We start from the raw sequence: 20,503 nt of genomic DNA on the forward strand, positions 1-20,503 counted from the left end.
AACGTCTGACCCCACCCTAACTGACTTTTCAGAGATTTCTCTGTTGCATCCGGACTCTCGTTCAGTAAGCCAATGCAAGTAACCGTTTCCTTTACCAACCAATTTAGATGAGTAATTTTAAGTAGGAATCTTTCATTAAATCTTAAGGTGAATTTAAGTTTCTGTGACGATTTCCCAGTTAGGGTGTGATTCATTTTTGAGTCTAAGCTTGCCATTCCTTTCCTTCCTTTCTCTAGTTTCTTCTTTCCAGTCTCTTCCTCCCTTTCCCCAATTTTAATTTCTTTTGTTTTATTTTATTTTCATTTTCGTTTTCCCTATTTCTTTTGTTTGTTTGTGTAGTTAGTTTTATGTTGTGTTTGTCTCATTCATTAAATGTCATAATTTTGAATACAGTAAAAGGAGAGCGAATCTTTCTTGGCCGGGAAGATACCGCCTTCATAGAATTAATAAAGGTTACACGGCCTGTTCAGCGGACGAACAGACCAAATAAGAGTAACGTTAATTCCAGTACCGTTAATTTCAACTTAGGTTAAAATATTTGGAAGTCACTATAACACGTTATAGTTGCTTATAAATATTTACCTTGCTTCGCGAGCCAAATTCGCTACATTACCGTAAGCCTTTTTTCGCTTAATATTTTTATCCGCCATGTCAATGTTTCAATCGCTTTCTGCTAATCTCACACATGTGCACTGAACACTCCCTCCACCCATATTGACAAGACATGCCCCTTTCTGCTCATTGGTTACACTTTCGTTTTGTTTATCTTCCCGACTCAGTTTTTAGAAGCATTTCTCAAACATCGTGCACCCCACCTGTAAGCTCTTGGTTGTTCCAAGGTTTGGGTTGAAGCTTAAAGGTTGACAGTCTACCCGTAAATATAAAGAGTTAAATTAAATTAAAGTTCTATTGTTATTATTGTTAATATATTAATATAGTACTATTTCTTTTCTTATGATATTTTAAACTGTATTTTAGGCTGTATTCTGATATTTTATTCTTGTATACTGTCATGCAAAACTAAACAGCAAAACAGATTTAGAAACCCCATCACCCCTCCACCACCATGTTGGGATGACAAGTTTGCAATGATGCATAGTGATGCCATTTTTTTAAATGATGCATAGTCATGCCAGTTTATTAAGGCACGTCATTTCTACCTTGTTATTTTTGTGTTTGTTTCGATGCACTTTTGCAAACCTAATTTGTGTGGCATATTCTTTGTTTTTGATTAAGTTTGCTTAAAAAATTGGAAATGTAGAAGCTGAGTTCAGCTGCACTGGAACTGTACCGTTATTTCCGATCATGAATGTGAACACAACTGGGTCAGTGTACTTTGTATGGTGTCACAGGAAACACTCACAAGGTTGACTTTTTCATGATATAGGTGGCGAATTTCTTAAAATTTTCTCATCAGCAAATGCTCTTGACGAGATGTTAATTTTCGGGGATGGCTTGGATGTCCCAGGGAGCTTCCCATAAATCCATAAATTTTAACTTTTGCGACAATATTCAAGCTTATTGGTATTAATTATCTTGTGCAAAGAAATTAGTTTCTTTTTCAGGTCTTGTGACATTTTTTTTCCATGTGCTGCCATTTTGTCAGCATTATATGGGAGTGGATTTTCTCTCTAAAATTGCACTCTCAATTGTCAGTTATTCTGTGGCCACCTGTTTGTTGATTGTGATGGTGATGGTGAATTCCTGTTAATTACAAACCAGCATACCTAGAGGAGGTTGCACACTTCCTGGTGTAGAGCCAACAACCCGTCTCAGAATGTTGAATAAAGAGGTGGTCGTTGACTTCAGAAGAGCACAGAACGACCACTGTCCTCTGAACATCAACAGATCCTCTGTAGAGATCATCAAGAGAACCTAATTTCATGTGCTGAACAACCTCACCTTTTCACTCAACACCACATGTCTTGCACATTTCAGTCAATTGCTGTTTTGCACAATACATTACAATACCTCATATAATTCCTGCTACTATATTAAGTGTTTATTTCTGTATTAAGTGAGTTTGTCTGTACATGTACTATAGAATATACAGTATGCTCACTGGTCAGTGTTGCTTTTGTGTATTGTCTTTTGTGTAATGTATTTTGGTTGCACAGTTTGCACCAGGTTTCACAGATGCACTTTATGTGGCTAGGACTAACTTGCTTAATTCCTTAGTTCTGAGTTGTTTTATGTAGCTCTGTGTTGTTCTATGTAGCACCATGGTCCTGTAGAAATTATGGCTCATTTTACTGTGTACTGCATCAGCAATATATGGTTGAAATGAAAATAAAAGCCACATGACTTGACAATATACGGGGGGGACACTTGTAGTCCTATAAATTAATGCATTTTCTATATTAATATACTAAATCTATTTATAATCTAAAACCACAGAGGATTTTAAAGTTCAGCTAACAAAGGCCTGCCTGGCAAAAAAGAATTTTTGTGTTACACTTCAAAAATTCTCCTTTCTAAAATTCCAGAAATCTGTGTGTGTTCAGGCCCAGGGAGAAAACAGGAGGAGTTACGGAGAATGATTGAGAACGGTATACGAGAATTGTGGTACTTTGTGCACAGTGAGGTGAAGAAACTGGGCCACATAGAGACAGGAGAACTCCAGAAACACATCAACATGCTGCTGCAAGACTTGGGCCAACGTCAGAGGTGTTTGTCAAACACAAAATACATGCATACAACGCAACATGGTCTGGTACTTCCCAGCAATCACATTGTGTGTACTGGTTTACAGGTCCATCATGACAGATTTGTACCATCTGAGCCAGGGAGATGGAGCTGGAGATTGGAGAGAAAAGGAGGCCAAAGACCTTTCAGATCTAGTCCAAAACAGGATAACATACCTACAGGTAACTCTCACACTCATACAATCTCTATCTCATGGTAAGTATGCAGAATGTTTGAAGTAGTTTACATTAAAAAAAATATAATAGAATTTTATTATTTATTCAAAAAATAAATATTCAAAACTATTTGTTGTTGTTCTTTGAGGCCAGCTTATCTTTAAAGGAAGAAGGATTGTTTACATATTTAGCTTACATATCATGTGTCCTACAGGTCAGATTTACTGTTTATGGTCATGACGGTACAATCAGAACTGAAAAAGAAATTTATACTTAACAAGGAACTATTTATTTCCTGAAAAGGTGGCCTGGAAAAATCCCTTTAAAATGGCAGCATATATTAGCATAGCAAAATTGCATCTAAAGGAACCACTAAAGTTCTCATACAAAATCCTTTGAACCAATATGATTGAGGTAGAGAAATTTAGTTGTGTTTATGTTGAGCTTAAACCAGACAAAGCTATTGCCACAATTACCTTTGAACAACTGGCAAGCATGGTGTCTGTGTATTGATGATTTAGGCTATTTTATTATTATTTTTTTTGTAAATTATTTATTTTGTAAATTTATTTATTTTTCATAGCTACAGGACCTAGGAAGCTTGCTGTCACTTTTGCTGACAGTACTGATGTGAAACAAATATACTTGTAAAAAAGGATTTATTTAAGTGATTGTTGATTAAAAATGGTTCTACATGCTACAAAATTATAAGCTGTACATATTGTCCCCCACCTGGTTTCTGAATATTTGTTTACTTTGGGAAACATGACCACATATTGAAATCTGTTGGGATTTGTTGGTAAGGACGACACTTTTTTTTTATTTGGAACCGCTAAATAAAAACAAAGAATTGCACTTTCAATTCCTTGTGACTGTATATTTCCTAAATAAACAACAGTGCATTCATATTTTATCATACCACCATGCCGTCATCATAGACTATGCTGCATTATTTTTAGCTTTTGCTTACAGTATTTTTCAGCAGTTACAGAAATAAGAAGTACGTCTTAAAACAGATGGAAATAAAAAGTGTGATTTGCTGTGTGAAATGTGATTTGCTGGCACACTAGTCACTCTGTGGCATTGATGAGTGGGCACACAGGCATTTAAAATACAGATACAGCTCTGACAAACTCTAACAATCCACATTTGAACAATTTTTTATATTATTTGCAGGATTCCCCTAGGATTTTAGCATTATTATTATTATTATTATTATTCTGAGCAACAGAAATGTGAGATACTTGCTCACCAGGCTGCACTTGGGGGTATTTGGACAAGATCCAAAGTGTCATCTCATCATGTCTTGAAAAGCATTGATAAGATGCTGAATGTATTTTAATCTGATGTTGCTATGAGCCTTATGGACCTTACATTTAGGTGTCACTTTATAAATTGTTGTACCTTCCATCCTAGAGATCATTTTGGAATTTCACCTACTCTAGGATGAGTTCCTCTTTCAACTACAGTATGTAAAACCTGCAATAGATGCTTCGACAATGGGTCTGATGCTATCAGGATTGAGTTACTTTTTTAAAATCTAAATTCAAATTGGTCATCACTGGAAGTACACCAGCCAATGTGTTAGTGCAGGCAATGGAAAAGTACTGCTGAATCAGCTTCATAATACCTTTAGCTTGGGTATACCCATTTATTTTTTTATTTCTAAAGTGCATCACCAGAGCAGTTGCATTTAAGGCTTTGCACTGCTTTGTGTTATTGAACAGAGCATGGCTGTATCAAACTGGTCATGTCTTAATCAGTTATGGTCAGCTCACGGGGGCAATTCATTCTTCTTGCAGAGTTCTTGGAGAATTAAAGAATTGTATTCAATGTATGATTATATGAGCGTACCTGACAACGCTTGTTGCATCTACAGCTTCAAGTGAGTGGTGATTTTTCCTTTAGAATTTAACTGGTTAATTTCTGAATTCTGTCCTGGCCCAGATGCTGCAATACAATCCCAAAGCATGGAACTACAACCACTACGTTTTGTAGATGGTATAAGGTCATTATAATGGAATGCAGTATTTTGCTTTCCAAAAATTTTTTCCAAAAATAACGCTGCTTATTTAAGCTAAAAATACAAAGTATTTTTCCAATATTCCTCTGGCTCGTCCACTTGAACTTAATGGGAAACAATGTTATTTTAGGAGAGTAGTGCAACTCGTTGAAACTCTTGCACACCGATGTTGTTCAGTGTTCATGTGATTCATAAACATTAACATTACCCAAAGTTAAAGAGGTCTTTAGATGATTAGAAGTTTCCCTGGGTTCCTTTCTGACCAACAGGCTACTATTGTCTTTCATTTGGTGTGAACTTTGTTGGTTGACCTCTTCCAAGGAGGGTAGCAATGCTTTTAAAATTCCTCCATTTGTGCAAAATCTGTCTGACTAGAAAGTTTCGTAACCTTTTTAACTTCAATGAGCAACATTATTAAATCTTTTTTGTAAGTCCTCAGAAATCTCCCTGGTATGTGTTAATGAATAGTGAGTTTTTGTTTTGGGAATGTGCATGTACAAGTGTTTCTGTGTATCCCTATCCAGAACCCGCCAGACTGTGGAAAGGCACGCAAGCTGGTGTGCAACATTAATAAGGGCTGTGGTTATGGCTGCCAGCTGCATCACGTGGTCTACTGCTTCATGATCGCCTATGGCACCCAACGGACACTTATCTTGGAGTCACAAAACTGGCGCTATGCCACTGGGGGCTGGGAAACTGTATTTAAACCTGTCAGTGAAACATGTACTGACCGCAGTGGGGCCTCTACTGGACACTGGTCTGGTAAATACAATCAGCAGTAATCAAAAACATTTTGGTTCTGTTCAGATTTATTTGTTTAGAGGTTTCATTTCAAATTCCTCTTAAGTTGTCTGCCAGAAGTGACTTAATAGAAACCAATTCTATAGACATAATTTCCTCAAATAACTTGTGTATTTGAGCATGAGAAACATTTCTGAATTTGGTACCTCTTTAACTTGAAGCCTATTTTGTTGAAAGCAGCATCTATACATACAAGTTCATCAAAACACAATGTCAATCATCCTAAGAGATTTTTTAGAAGGGAGCAAAGGTTTTAGCACTTTTAAGCTGTCACTTTTTGTTTTTGTGTTTGTGTAGGTGAAAATAATGATCAAGCCGTGCAAGTGATTGAGTTGCCTATTGTGGATAGCCTCCATCCACGTCCCCCTTACCTGCCTCTGGCTATCCCAGAGGATCTGTCTGAACGGCTGCAACGGCTGCATGGGGACCCCTCTGTCTGGTGGGTGTCTCAATTTGTCAAATATCTGATCCGACCACAGGCTTGGCTTGAGAAAGAGATACATGATGTGACCATCAAGCTGGGCTTCAAACACCCCGTCATAGGGTAAGAATAAAAAAACTTGCTGATTAAGCATTAAATTTCATTTTGATGGAAGCTTTATAATTTGAGCTACGAATTGTGGAATTGGATTGAAAGCTTTAAATATTATTTTGTCAACATAAACAGAAAAAAAAATCACCTGTGAAAAGGCAGGTGAAGCGTGAGGATTTATTTACATGGTGCAGTGAAACAGTTGTGAATCAAAAATGGAACAATTATAGAAGTGTAGAGTATAAAGTCTACTGCTGCTTTATGTTGACCCCACGGGGCCTTTGTCAAGTCTGATAGTGAAATGAACCAGGCTCTCCCCAATCTCTTCACCAGGTCGTCCATGCAGGGTAGAGTGCTGCGGTTAAACTCTGAAACATCCTGTCCACTTCCTTCTCAATAGCCTTTTGTTAGGCCTCTGGGACCTGATAGGGCCACTATTTGATGTGACATGACATACAACTATTTAACCACCACTACCAGAGGGGATTTGGTGGACCAAGTGAGTAAGCCTCACAGCAACAACCAACAAGGTCAACCATTAGTTTTAATGTGAATGGCATACCTTTGTTGGTTAGGATGTTCTTGAGAATCTCTACTTAGCTGAAAAGGAGCATCAGCTTCTTGGTGATGTTGTGGGAGATGGCCATCCAAAGTGGGACCACCCCATGTTATTTGATGGTGTAGTTCACTCACAAGGACTCTGGGCTAACTTGAGCAGTGGCTCAATGAGATCCATGCCTGTTCTCTTGAATGGGATACTGACGATAGGGAATGGGATGAGGGGCTGGGATGGTGGCTTTTTTGGAAAAGTGCACTGACGCTGGGGACGCATCGATCACAGCATCCATGCCTGGCCATGTGAATGTCATAGAGCTTTTCCAAGGGATTTTACAAGCATTACCCAGGAAGCATCATGAGGCCCAGTTGGGAGAGCTTTTGGTGGACTTCACATCGAATCTGAAAAAACAGACACCGGCGTTGGCTTCCAGATGAGCAAAGAGCTTGCCTCCCTGGTTGTGCTGTTCTCTCCTCTTTTCTGTGAGGGTGAACAGAGACTGCAGCAGCTCTGATCAGATTGCCATATGATGCTCTCACCCCACCTTGCCGTCGTACATGCATCTGCTGTCCAAAGTGGTGGTGCTGAAGCTGAGCAATGTTTTTGTTTACACGTTGTGGTGTGGGCTCCACCATCACAATATATATTGTAGCAAACTCAGTTTTGACTGGTTGAACTCGGACACACCAGAAACAGAGATGTGTGAAAAAGTGCTATTTATTTTAAATCCCAAGGTGAGAGTGAAGTGCTATGCAAAGTTGTTGTAGTGTGGAGTGCTACAACATTGTATGCCCTCTGTTACTTTGTATGGGCAGCCTCCGTGTGCCCCTGGACAATCAAAGCCTCACGCTCAATCCACTCTTGCATGTTTTGCACATGTTCTATAATAGAGCAGAATGGCGAGGGCTGTCCAACAGATCTCCATATTCATGCCAGGCCAGAGGAATCTATCTTGCAGGTTTTCAAGGGTGTTGCAACCTCACAGGTGGCTGCAATGTGAGTGGGCCTAGTGCAGGGGTCGGCAACCTTAAACACTCAAAGACCCATTTGGACTCGTTTCCCACAGAAAAAAAAAACACAGGGAGCCACAAAACCCATTTGACATCTAAGATGAAGATAACTGCATATATTGTTTTTTACCTTTATGGAAAGTATAGAAAAAAACTGTAGTGTGTTGCATTTATGAATGTCTTATGAATCAATGAACTGCTACCGAGTAAACAGAATTTTATTTCTGCAGCCAAACAAAAATATTTTGAACAGTTTGAACTAACCGTAACAAAAAAGACGCTCGGTTGAAGGTTACTTTCAAATAAAATGTACAATGTCTAATTGAGTCCTCTTCTTATTCATGACCAGGGTCTCATTTATAAAGCGTGCGTACAGGGCGGGATATGAGGCTGGTTCATGTACGCACATCTGCGGGAACATTGTTTACAGGTGTGCGTACGCACGGTTTTATAAATCGGAATATTTTTTGGCGTGACATCTCCAACCCCACTGCAACCCCAATTTTTTACATTGGTTTTTGCGTTAAATCTTTTCCAAATAGTGTTATTTTCTGATTGGCTATTGTGTAGCCTCTTTTTTTTGATTGGCTGATAAGTGTCAGGCTCGACTAAGAACTGAGACGCGCTTGATTCCTGCCCGGTTCCATAGAGACAGCGGTGCGGACTGATACATTTTGGGCGCTGTGGCATATTAAATGTATGATAAATAGTCAAAAAGTTTTTCTGGGTGAGAAATACGATGTGTGGCAGGAGAGCGTGAGAAAAGACGAAACTGTCACTCTCAATGCGTGACACTTGACAGCCCTGCATGACATCAAAATTTTAACTTCCCGGCCGCAGCAAACCAAAAATGCGTCTGCTTCTGTGTCGGATTTCGCAAGTCGGCAGTTATGACGCATATTTTGAGCGACAAAAAAATTAAACACGGTTTATTTTAATGTTACTAGAGCACCATAATCTTAGAATTTAGAATTAATTTTTATTTTAAAACTACCTAACTAAAATAAAATAAATTATAAATAAAATATTTATTTTCCAAATATACAGGGAGCCGCAGCAGAGGGATGAAAGAGCCATTTGCGGCTCCGGAGCCACGGGTTGCCGACCCCTGGCCTAGTGCATCAGGAGGAGTGTCTTGGTTCGGAGAATGACCAGGAGGTCACAGGGTTGGCATCGCTGCTCAGTGTGGTAGTACAACAGCCCGTCAAAGACAAAGAAGTACGATGTTGGCAGCCTTTGGCTGGGGTCAAACTTGACCCCCTCCACTGGCCTTTCTGGCTCCTGTAGCTCAGATGTGAGCGGGCTTTGTTGTGTTGTGTCTCACCCTTTGTGGTATTCTGAGCATAGGTTATGTCCTAAGCCATGCTCGCATCTTGGTTTTCTTTGGTGCATTCAGCTGTAGGGGGGTGGTTTGAAAGCCCAGATAGTTTCTGCCTAGTAGTAATTGGAGCGGGAGTTTCAGAATCGGCCATTCGCTTGCCAGGCCACAGATCCTGACCTGTGCAGCAGGGACCTCACAGGTGTTGCCATGGATGCACAACACTGTCAGGGTTTGCCCCTGCAGGCTTTGCTGTTGTGTGTAGGGCACAGACAACAAGCTAGGGTTTATCAACACAAGGGGCCACAGGAGGTTCAGGCTTATTGTCAATGCTCATCGGAGGTGACTTTGTGAAGGAAAGAGATTTCCTGCCCAAGTCTTCTGAGAACCTTGATACTCTGTATGCTTTTCTCTGAGGGTGAAAGGCTTCTACCGCTGCTCTGATTGGCTGGTTGTTAAGAGTTTCTGCCACCCGGCCGTTAACCAATACAGCCTTTTGTTTGTCTTCTGAGACCCCTTCTTGACAGATAAAAATGTGGTAAATATAGAAGCAAAAACCAAATCAGAAAACTTGGTCAAGTAGTTTCTGTTGAAGGAAAAATTTGGTCTATAGGCTTGTACTGAATTATCTAATTATAGTATCTTATCTATGAGTTTATTCATACTCTCATTATGCTTTCTGCTAGCATATGCTAAGTCAGGTTTTTTGTCTTCTGCAGAGTGCATGTGCGTAGGACAGATAAGGTGGGGACCGAAGCTGCATTCCACCCTATTGAGGAGTACATGCTGCATGTTGAGGACCAGTTCCAGAGTCTGGCACATCGCATGCACATTGACAAGAAACGTGTTTACCTGGCCACTGATGACCCTTCACTACTGCAGGAGGCTAAGTCTAAGTAAGTGTGTGAATGAATATAAGGTGTTTATCCTTTTATTTTTTGTTGTAATGGAAAGTACAATCTATGATGCAAAAGCAATAGTCATGACAAGACAGTTAGTGCAGCAAAGAAAGTGGTGTTAGAGAACTTGGGAAGTTTGAAAAGAAGTCATTCAGCTGTGTTTTGTATAATTTGCAGAGGTCAAATTCTGCTCGGAGATAGACATGCCAGGAGCAAGTTGAAAAATGACAAGGGACTGAACAAGCTTCTGAGTACCTAGTCTGGATAAAAATGGACAAATCCTTTTGATAGTGTAAAGGAGATCATCCACATAGCATTAATAATTTTGCCAGTTTCAAGTCATTCCAGTGTCTGTTATGAATATTTCTTTTCTCTGGAAATAACTCCTGTCAGTCACATTAAAAATGAGTGGGTTCAATAAAATGTTCATCTAAGTTGTAAATGAACATCTGTCCCTAGCAGAGTTTAGCACCATGCAACAAGACTCCAACCAGTGGTATCAGGATGGAACAGGAATATCAATTAATCTAGTTAGGAAACATAAGTGATTGTGACTCAGTTTTGATGGATGCACGGGCAACAGCAAGACAGCCCCAGAATGGGAATGGTTATGCAGGTGGTAGCTACAGTCAAATACTCTGTCCTTAATCTTTCTGACTGATTTGGCTTTAGTTTTGTGTTGTGTTATTGTTTTTGTCACTACTTGTATAATAAGGCAGTACTTACAACTTAATCAGGTTGGAGAGGTAGTACGGCTTATCTAGAATGGCAGGTCCATTTGTGCCATTGCAAAGAGGTTTCGTGTCTCCTAGCACAGTTTCAAGGGATCAATAAAGAGACACTGGTTGTTACACAAGGAGATTTACTGCAAAGGTGCATGCTTTTCTGAAGTATAGAGTCTCGACCCTCAGAGCAGGGGATGAGATGGCCTTAAGAAGAGAAAAGGCCAAACTGTCCCAAGCCATCAGAGGGACAAAGCATGTAGAAACCCAGAGAATACACAACCACTTGCTGGACATCGGAGACACCCGACAGGGTATCCATACAATCACAAACTACAGGACTTCACCTGCCTGTGACAGTGATACCTCCCTACCAGATGTGCCGAATCACTTGTTCATGTTCATGTTCATGTTCAGTTTGAGGTGCAGAGCAACGTAGCATTCGCCCCTCACAACGAAATAGTGCAGAGGTGTCAAACTCAAATTCACAGTGGGCCAAAATATAAAAGTGAGTTAAAGTCATGGGCCAAACTGAATATTTATTGAAAAATTAACTGCAACTGATATGTAATGTTCAACCGTTTTCATATGGAAACAAACTTTAGTTTTGCTTGAACACAGGATTTGGAACAACCAGAGCTTGACATTACATAAGAAATTAAATTTGAAATAAGACACATCAGTGGTGTTCATTTCTTATTTAAATAAATAAAATAAATTATGCCTCTCACTGTATCATTTTAAGTTCCTTTTTGAAGTGGATCTTTTTCAAAACCAACAACAAAACAACCAAAAATAATAATTTCAATAATAATTTCATCCAATGAAAATCCAACTTTTCAACTATTAACAGTTCTTGCCTTGGAGTAGAAAATGTGCATAAAGAAAACGTATACTGAAACTCAATTTATACTTATACTTCTCATAATGTTTCGTTTCATAGTGTCTTCTTATGTTATATTCTTTCGTTACAGACACGTTAGCTTCGTTTGCACACAAGACAAACAGGTCTGTCCTTTATATTCGTGAACAGATAATCTGCCTCCCACCTGTCTTGAAAGCTCCTATTGTCCATCTTTCGTTTGCCCATTTTTGTGGAGGGTGGAATTAACTTGCCCGATGTGATTGTAGCATGGTTGTTAACGACTGTCAACAGAGAATGAGGGGCGCGTGCTGTTCGTGACTGCATGTCAATAAAGTGGCAAGGCATTCTGGGATTTGTAGTATTAGCGGAGCATGCGGCTAGCCAGCTGTAATGCACATTTGATATGATCTCACGGGCCAAATAAAATTACAGGCCCACGGGCCAGAGTTTGACACCTCTGATATAGTGCAATAGTTTCTTCGTACAAGCCATCAGACTCTTCAACAACCAGAACTGTACGAAACACACACATACTCAACTCAAAAATCAATCTTACAAAATCAAATCACGCTTTCAATTTGTTTTGCAAGAAAAAGTATGTGAACCATATTACAAATATTTCTAAATAAATTGCAATAATTTAGTGTTATTTACTGCTCCTTATAATAATTTTTATGTAGAAAATATTTAATTAATTATTTCCGAAGCCATCTCTGCTTTACATCTTTTCTTTGCATCTTCCTAAGAATTCCTATATTAATATATAATTAATATTACTATATTGTTCACTAGGTACCCAGATTATGAGTTTATCAGTGATAATTCCATCTCCTGGTCAGCTGGCCTGCACAACCGCTACACTGAGAACTCATTAAGAGGTGTCATCCTTGACATCCACTTCCTGTCCCAAACCAACTTCTTGGTCTGCACCTTCTCCTCCCAGGTACTGAACGGTATACATTATATTATTGTGATGTGTTGTTTGTTAGTTTTGTTTATTTTTTACTCATAGAAATGAAGTATAGTTCTTAGCGTTCCCCTGAAGTCTAAATTTAAATTGTGCATCACATGCAGAAAGACATATTCTGATATTATAAATGTTGTGCATTGTTTGTGAGGTAATTTTAACTTTTCTCACATAAAAAGGTGTGTCGTGTGGCCTATGAGATCATGCAGACGCTGCACCCAGATGCTTCATCCTACTTCTACTCACTGGATGATATATACTACTTTGGGGGGCAAAATGCACACAATCAAGTGGCTATTTATGCACATGAGCCCCATAGGCAAGGAGAAATTTTGTTGGAACCTGGGGATGTGATTGGAGTGGCTGGCAACCACTGGGATGGCTACTCAAAGGGCATCAACCGCAAGACTGGTCGCACTGGCCTCTACCCCTCTTACAAGGTAAAGGAGAAAATAGAGACAGTGAAGTACCCCACGTACCAGGAAGCTGACAAACTGCTTAAGAAACAGTAGAGGGAAATATATTTTATAATATCCAGTATAATGAAGAAAGCCTGGACCACCTGGATGGAAATGCACTGTGTGTGTGTGTGTGTGTGTGTGTGTGTGTGTGTGTGTGTGTGTGTGTGTGTGTGTGTGTGTGTGTGTGTGTGTGCGCGCGCGCCTGACTTTGGACCTGAAGAGGGTCATTAGAATTGTAAAAAAAAAAAACAATATATAGATTGGACTGGCAGCATAATCAAACATGCCACTGCAGGTATAATGAAGGTAACTTTGTTATTTTAGGAAATGATGCTTAGAAAAAAAGAAAAGAAAAAAGCAGCACTACAGGCAGTTTAAAACAAGGAATCTTACATTTAAACTCCAAACTTTTGCTTGAGCACTGTTTTCTTGTGATAATTTCTCCATTATGTAACTGACTACATTAGAACATTAGTCATAAACCTTTTTCCTCTGTTCTTATTCTCTGAATATTAATATGCCACTACACACCAATAACATCAGCTTTTACTTTCCATTGTTGTCTTGTGCTATGATTTTTAATGGTTTTGTCAGAGTATCTCTGTATGTTTGTTCATGTGCAACATAGAACCAAATAATGTGCCTAAGAATAATAGATGATGGACCGCAAAATGCTACATAAAAATGATGCAAACTCCAGCGCCTTACAGAGGATTACACTCCTGACCAACTACTCCTTGTTGTTCTTTGTTTTCACAGATTCTTTAATGTTCAATGTTCAAACATTAAAACCACAAGAAAAGGAAAGTTAAAATTAAAATGGCTCATTGTTGATACTTAATTAGCAAAATTTATAATGACAGTGCTAAGAAAGAATATAAGTATGATAATGGAATATCATTGTAACATTTTAGTGTACTAGAGTAATTTAATATTTTGATTGTGTGAACATTGTCTTTTCTGAATTGATCAAATAAACTTGATCAGCCATTGTGTACCCTTGTGCATCTTTTTTGTTGTTTTCATTTAATTTTTGAATTTTGGTGATGTCTAGTGATTTTATAAATGTCTAGTTGTTTTAGAAGGATTTTAATAAAAGTACATCCCATGTTTGTGGATGCATGTCTTCTATCAATAATTAAATAATTGCTAGTAAATATTGTTAATTTTAACTGCAATCCCAATTTTGTTAGGCAGTTCATATCAAATTAGTCGGCCCGTCGAAAAGCATTTGAACAGCATAGCCAGTTTTTTTTTTTTTTTAGCTTATACATTGAAGACATTTGCATTTTAAGCAAAAGATAAATGAGACTTCCAGTTTCACACTTATGTTTAAGTATAAGTAAGGAATCTAAAACTTCTCAGAATCAGAAGCTTTATTACAATATTACCTTAGCAAGAGCTGACCATAGTGCATGATCTTAAAAACAGGACATGTTTCCATTCTCCATTTCGCAAATTCCATCACTAGATATTTCCCCATCCCTTTGGCTCACCCATTTGCCTTTTATATTATCTAAAGCAACCAAGACTGATGAGACTGAACCAGATCAGCCTAACCTAAGAGATGTCTCAACTTTCCTCCATATCAGTATTTGACACATTGTGAGTTCTGCCTATTTAGTTTGCACAGTTGATCTTGGGAATCACTTTCAATAACTTTTGTCTAACTTTTGACAAGACATATGACAATTCTGCTATCTCTTTCATCCAATGCTTTCTGGAAAGAAATATACTGATTTTGAGGCCATTTTTAATCAGTGTCATTTATGATCAGTGGTGTCAAAAGTATTCATATTCATTATTACTCAGAAGTATAGATACTAGGGTTTAAGTATCAACTCAAGCTTTTTACTCAAGCAAAAGTGTAAAAGTACTGGTTTCAAAACTACTTAAAAGAAGTAAAGTAAAATTAATGCAAGGAAAAAATGCCATTAAGGACAAAAGCTTAGGCTTTGCCACAGGGGCCTATTGTGCACTACTCCACCTCCTCAAAAAACATATTTCTAAAGGCCATAATGACTGTAATGTTATATTAAAATGATAATGTTGAAAAATTTGGGATGCACTAGGCTACCTGTTTGAGCCGCATACTGTATATGCCCATTGAAAAAGAACGCATTTTAATACAATGCAAATACATTAAATAACCATATACGTGTACTACTGAGCTGTTTCATGGAGCAGAAGATATGACTAGTTGGCTATAAGTATTGTAATGGTGGAAAAAAATCAAACTGCAGAGGCATGTCATCAATGACTTTTATTGAAACAAACACATTGGACTCAAACAACAACAGGGTAATCAACATCAGTTAAGCAGAGAAAAGAGTTACCAATAGGCTTTGTTCAGCCACAAAAGCAGCTGGTTCTCAAAGTTCTTTGAGCCAATGCATGCTCTTCTTGGCCTGAAGATCAGCCTTGCAACACTAAACAGTGTTTCACAGGCTGCTGAGGCTTGGAGTGCCGTATTACATTTAAGTGATAGCTGGCACACAGCTGGGGAGGACTTCAGTACCTCTACTGTGTCTCCTGGCCACCCCAGGTATGCATCCAATTGCTGGGTCATTTCAAGAGGGCTGGTCTTCTTCAAGGAGGATAAGAAGTCCTTTTCCTCAGATGATTGGGAGCCCTCACTGATGTGATTCTCGGCCTGACTGTCCAAGTGGTTTCTGATGTAGTCAAGGCCTGTGGAATAAAAACAAAATTTAGACCATATGACAGTATTGTAATTGTGTATTGGGTTGTGTGTGTGTGTGTGTATGTGTGTGTGTGTGTGTGTGTGTGTGTGTGTGTGTGATTAAAATTAATTTTAATCTCAATTCAAACTTATTGCACTGTCTCCATAGAAATTACATAAATGAAAGGGATAGTTCACCCAAAAATTCAAATCCTGTCATCATTTTCTCATCCTTATGTTGTTCTAAATCTGCATGAATTACTTTTTTCTGATGAACACAAAAGAAGATATTCTGATAAATGATGGTAAGCACACAGCTGATTGTAACCATTGACATCATAGTAGGAAAACAAATACAATGGAAGTCAATGGTTACAATCAGCTGTGTGCTTACCATCATTTATCAAAATATCTTCTTTTGTGTTCATCAAAAGAAAAAAATCATACATGTTTAAAACAACATGAAGATGAGAAAATGAAAGATTTTGGGTGAACTATCCCTTTAAAGCTCTTTTAGGACCACAAACAGCTGCTGGCATCACTGAAAATTAGCAGTAAAATCATTTTAAACAGCATTTGGCTAATATTTGAGCCTATTACCTCTTTACAAGGACCCATAGGTCCTGCCCCATACAGGTTCGTGCACTCTCATACACAGACAGGATCATGACTATATTTAGTACATAACTCAACCAGCTGTAGATTATAGCTTTGCACAATTAACTTACAAATATTGCATATAGTAACAATATAAGCTCAGATAATATGAAATTGATGTGACATACGGCTAAGTACGGTGCCATTCATACTCAGAATTAATTCTCTGCATTTGACCCATCAAAGTGCACACACACAGCAGTGAACACGCACACCGTGGGCACACACCCGGAGCAGTGGGCAGCCATTTATGCTGCAGCGCCCGGGGAGCAGTTGGGGGGTTCGGTGCCTTGCTCAAGGGCACCTCAGTTGTGGCCGGCCCGAAACTTGAACCCACAACCTTAGGATTACGAGTGAGACTCAACCATTAGGCTACGACTTGCCCCATATTATTTATATATAATATATATAATATATAACATTATATATAATATAATATATTACCAAATATTATATAAAAGTGTTGTAATATTATATAAAAATTTTCCTCTTTTCATCAATTTTCCTCTGGACATATATGTGCAACTGTAGTCACAGGAACATCAAGTTGCTTGGAGATGGTTTTATAGGACTTACCTTTAACATGCTTGTCTATAACTTTCCTTCTAATCTCCTGAGACAACTCTCTCCTTATCTTCCTGTGGTCCAAGTGGTGCTCTCATTTGTATTTATTATTAACGGTTTCAATTTATTTCAGTGCCCTTTTTTTGTAAGGGTGCCAACACTTTTGTCCTCGCGTGAACCTGTCCACGACGGGGTTTTTTTTATATTTATTTAATTATTTTTTATGTGCCGTTAAACACAACCGAAATTAAATAACATACGTAACTATTCATTTTACTCTGGGAAGTGGAAATGAAATCCGAGCCCATTCTGGTGTTTTCGAGTGGAAATAAAGATCAATTTGCCGCATACAGAATTTAGTGGAAATTTTAAAAGATCACCAAAGCGATTATTCAGAACATGATGATTCATTTCTTGGCGAGGGTTCTGTCCATGGTACTGTATTGCGGTGTATTAGAGTGAGCGCTGTAAGCTGCCCAGGAAGTCCTAAGCTGGGATGGGACTTCTCGTAAATTAGATCCTCTAATGCCAGTCATATGTGAAGTATAATTCAACATAAATATCCGTGTCGGCATTTGTCTATAACTTAGCCTACCTTGCGGAGAAGCAATAAGCCGTAGAGGGAAAGGGAGGGGGACGTGCCGCGGGGGGAGGGGGAGAGAGAGAGAGAGAGAGAGAGAGAGAGAGAGAGAGAGAGAGAGAGAGAGAGAGAGAGAGAGAGAAATTTTCTGTACTGTTTTCATTATGAACTGCATAGCCTAACGTGGACAGGAGTTTATCTTCGACCATTACAACTAGAAGCCAGCACGAAGGGTCATTGGAAACGGCTTAGGATTGTTAGGAACATGCCACGGGCCGTATGACTTTGTTCTTTTTTATATTACTATGCTGATCCCCATAAAAACAACCTCAGGATAACGTATTTTAACAGGACATAGTGATGTTAAAACTATTAATGAAATAGTAGCTACGACTAGAACACCGGCAAGACTCGATTTTCCGTATGCGTGTGAGTTGATGTCCCTTATTGTATAACTCATGCTGATACCTCATAACGATGTGGCGGATAAACATCAGAGGCCACAGAACCTGAAGAAGACGGGTGACTTCACTGCCGCAGGAGGGCTACATGGAATTCAACCCAGGAGCGCGATCTGCCAGGTAAACACCCCCTGCTCCATAAATACTGCTCCATATCTCCACTTTCGCCAGAAACACACAAGAATTTACATTTACATTTACAGCATTTGACAGACGCCCTTATCCAGAGCGACGTACATAAGTGCTTAAATCTTTCTCATTGGATACATTAATGCTGATTCACTAAGTTACATACTTAAGATACCATGAGTTTAAAACATTGTTCAGTTGACTGAACTGGAAAGTGGAGAAGGACCAAACCAACACGAGTTCCGGGGTTCACTGTAGAAATCAGGGGACACCACGGGCATGGTGCTGATTTACAAAGTGGTGGGAAGAAATATTCTTTGAATGACTTGGAAAACAGCTCATTCGCGCTATCTGCTATTTGGAATATGCGTGCGCGTATGCAATTGCGGTTCAGTGCTGCGATATAAGGTTACTGTTATAATATGATGTGTGTATTTGTCCACTAGATGGCAATAGAGTGTGGAGTATGTGGGGAATGCGTTAGTACTGTAGGAGCGTTGTAGTAGCCTCGTGCAAGCTAAGCAGTGAATGTAGTCAAAGCATGTTCTGTCCATTCCTTAAAATATATGACGTTAATAAAGTAAAGACATTGAGACATCCCAGGAGCTTTATTGAATTGAGCTTTATTTATCACATGGTGTCAGAAGTGGAGCGCTATTGACGCGATGGCAAAGTTTCAACCCCCGGACAATTTCGACTTCAGCCACCCCGAAAGATGGCCAGAATGGCGCCAAAGGTTTCAACGCTACAGGATAGCCACTAAACTGGACAAGGAAGGCTTTATTTGATGGGAAAAGAAGCGGAACAGGTGTATCAGACATTTACGTTTGGAGAGGGTGAGAGAGAAAGAGAGGATTATGATAACATTATCAGGAAGCGTGATGACTACTTTGTACCAAAAGTTAATGTTATTCATGAGCGTGCATGATTTTACATGAGAGTTCAGAGGCCAGGAGAAATTTCCGAAGAATATATTCGCAGCCTGCATGAGCTAGCCAGTACATGTGACTTTGGGGCAGCAAAGGATGAAAACATTCGCGATCGGCTTGTTATTTTAGACAGAAAGCTGTCGGAAAAGCTTCAATTAATGCTCGATTTGACGCTCATACACGCCATAGAGCTCACGAACAGGTATGAGGACATGTTAATGAACAAGCTGTGTGTGTTAGTAATCAAATCAGTGAAATGACTGGTGCCAGAGGAAAATCACATTACAATGGAAGAGGTAGACAACACATAGGCTTAAAACAAAATCAGACAGAGCTGGCAACAGAATGGAGATGTAAAAGATGTGGAAGAAATTATGGAAAAAGGGACATATGCCCAGCAAAAAGTGCTGAATGTCGCAAATGCAGAAAAAAGGGTCACTTTGCTGCAGTTTGTAGAACCCGAGCAGTCCATGAAGTCACCAAACCACCAGAAGGCAGCAACATCACACACTTCCATGGTGAGTTGACACAAATGAATGATGTAAAAGGACCATGGATGGTCACACTACCAATTCAAGGCACAGACAGACTTTAAAATTGACACGGGCGCTGACATAAGTGTACTTTCCAAGATAACGTTCTCTGTTTTGAAGTAGAAGCCTCAACTCAAGAATACAAATGTGAAACTTGAGAGCACAGGGGGAACATTGCACTGCAAAGAACAGTTTAAAGCCGTCACAGAGATAAGCAATACAGTTTTGATGCGTTTGTCGTGGCTGGCCCCCACATAAACAATCTTCTTGGGCGAGATAAAGCCAGTGCTATGGGTTTAGTGAAAAGGTTGGAAGAGCTTCAACCCATTTCCTCACCTGAACTTGGTTTAGTAAAGATCAAACCTATCAAAATCTGCTTAAAAGAGAATGCAGTACCCTACAGTGTCCACACTGCACGTCGAGTATCCATACCTTTACTCTCAAAATTTAAAGCTGAGCTAGAGAGAATGGTTAAATGTGGCGTTATTCAAGAAATCACTGAACCTACTGAATGGTGCGCCCCTATGGTAGCTGTTCCAAAGAAGACGGGGCAAATCAGAATCTGCGTTGATCTAAAGCAACTAAATAAAGCTGTCAAAAGGGAGAAATTTGTGCTGCCAACGATCAACGACATTCTTCCTAAGTTAGCACATGGGTAGTTGACGTGACATGGCTTTTTCACTGTCACAGAAGATAAAACATAATTTATTTCACATTTTCATAATTTAGAATACTGTAAACGGTTAAACATTTTCTTGTTTTATATGAATTTGTTGTTTTAATACCCAAGTTATTGTTAGTTTTTTTAGAACTTTGAGCCAAATCTCAAAATTGTCCTATGGTGTGACGGTAGACAACATTATTTCATAAATATTACATTTTATAAATAAAGAAAATAATGTTTAAAAATCTTAATGAACACTCCTGGCATAATTGTGCAAGTGTCTACTTCACT

General features: G+C 39.0%; 2 protein-coding genes across 3 annotated transcripts in view; both read left to right on the forward strand.

Annotated features, from left to right (window-relative positions):
• The window catches only part of fut8a (fucosyltransferase 8a (alpha (1,6) fucosyltransferase)), a 33,688-nt gene extending 19,678 nt beyond the window's left edge, over positions 1-14,010 (forward strand). The window contains exons 4-10 of one of the 2 annotated variants that reach the window (XM_047821249.1): positions 2,487-2,667; positions 2,753-2,867; positions 5,409-5,646; positions 5,983-6,229; positions 9,821-9,997; positions 12,380-12,530; positions 12,734-14,010. In XM_047821249.1, coding sequence (XP_047677205.1) covers positions 2,487-2,667; positions 2,753-2,867; positions 5,409-5,646; positions 5,983-6,229; positions 9,821-9,997; positions 12,380-12,530; positions 12,734-13,066 — 1,442 coding nt within the window. In that variant the 3' untranslated portion in view covers positions 13,067-14,010. The remainder of the gene's footprint in view (positions 1-2,486; positions 2,668-2,752; positions 2,868-5,408; positions 5,647-5,982; positions 6,230-9,820; positions 9,998-12,379; positions 12,531-12,733) is intronic. The other variant, XM_027159849.2, reaches the window with a different exon arrangement.
• Positions 14,011-17,625: 3,615 nt separating this feature from the next.
• The window catches only part of LOC113651265 (ankyrin-3-like), a 156,833-nt gene continuing 153,955 nt past the window's right edge, over positions 17,626-20,503 (forward strand). Inside the window, exon 1 of the mRNA XM_047821245.1 lies at positions 17,626-18,077. Coding sequence (XP_047677201.1) covers positions 18,046-18,077 — 32 coding nt within the window. The 5' untranslated portion in view covers positions 17,626-18,045. The remainder of the gene's footprint in view (positions 18,078-20,503) is intronic.

The sequence above is a fragment of the Tachysurus fulvidraco genome, chromosome 12 (genome assembly GCF_022655615.1).
Source record: "Tachysurus fulvidraco isolate hzauxx_2018 chromosome 12, HZAU_PFXX_2.0, whole genome shotgun sequence".
Lineage (NCBI taxonomy): Eukaryota > Metazoa > Chordata > Actinopteri > Siluriformes > Bagridae > Tachysurus > Tachysurus fulvidraco.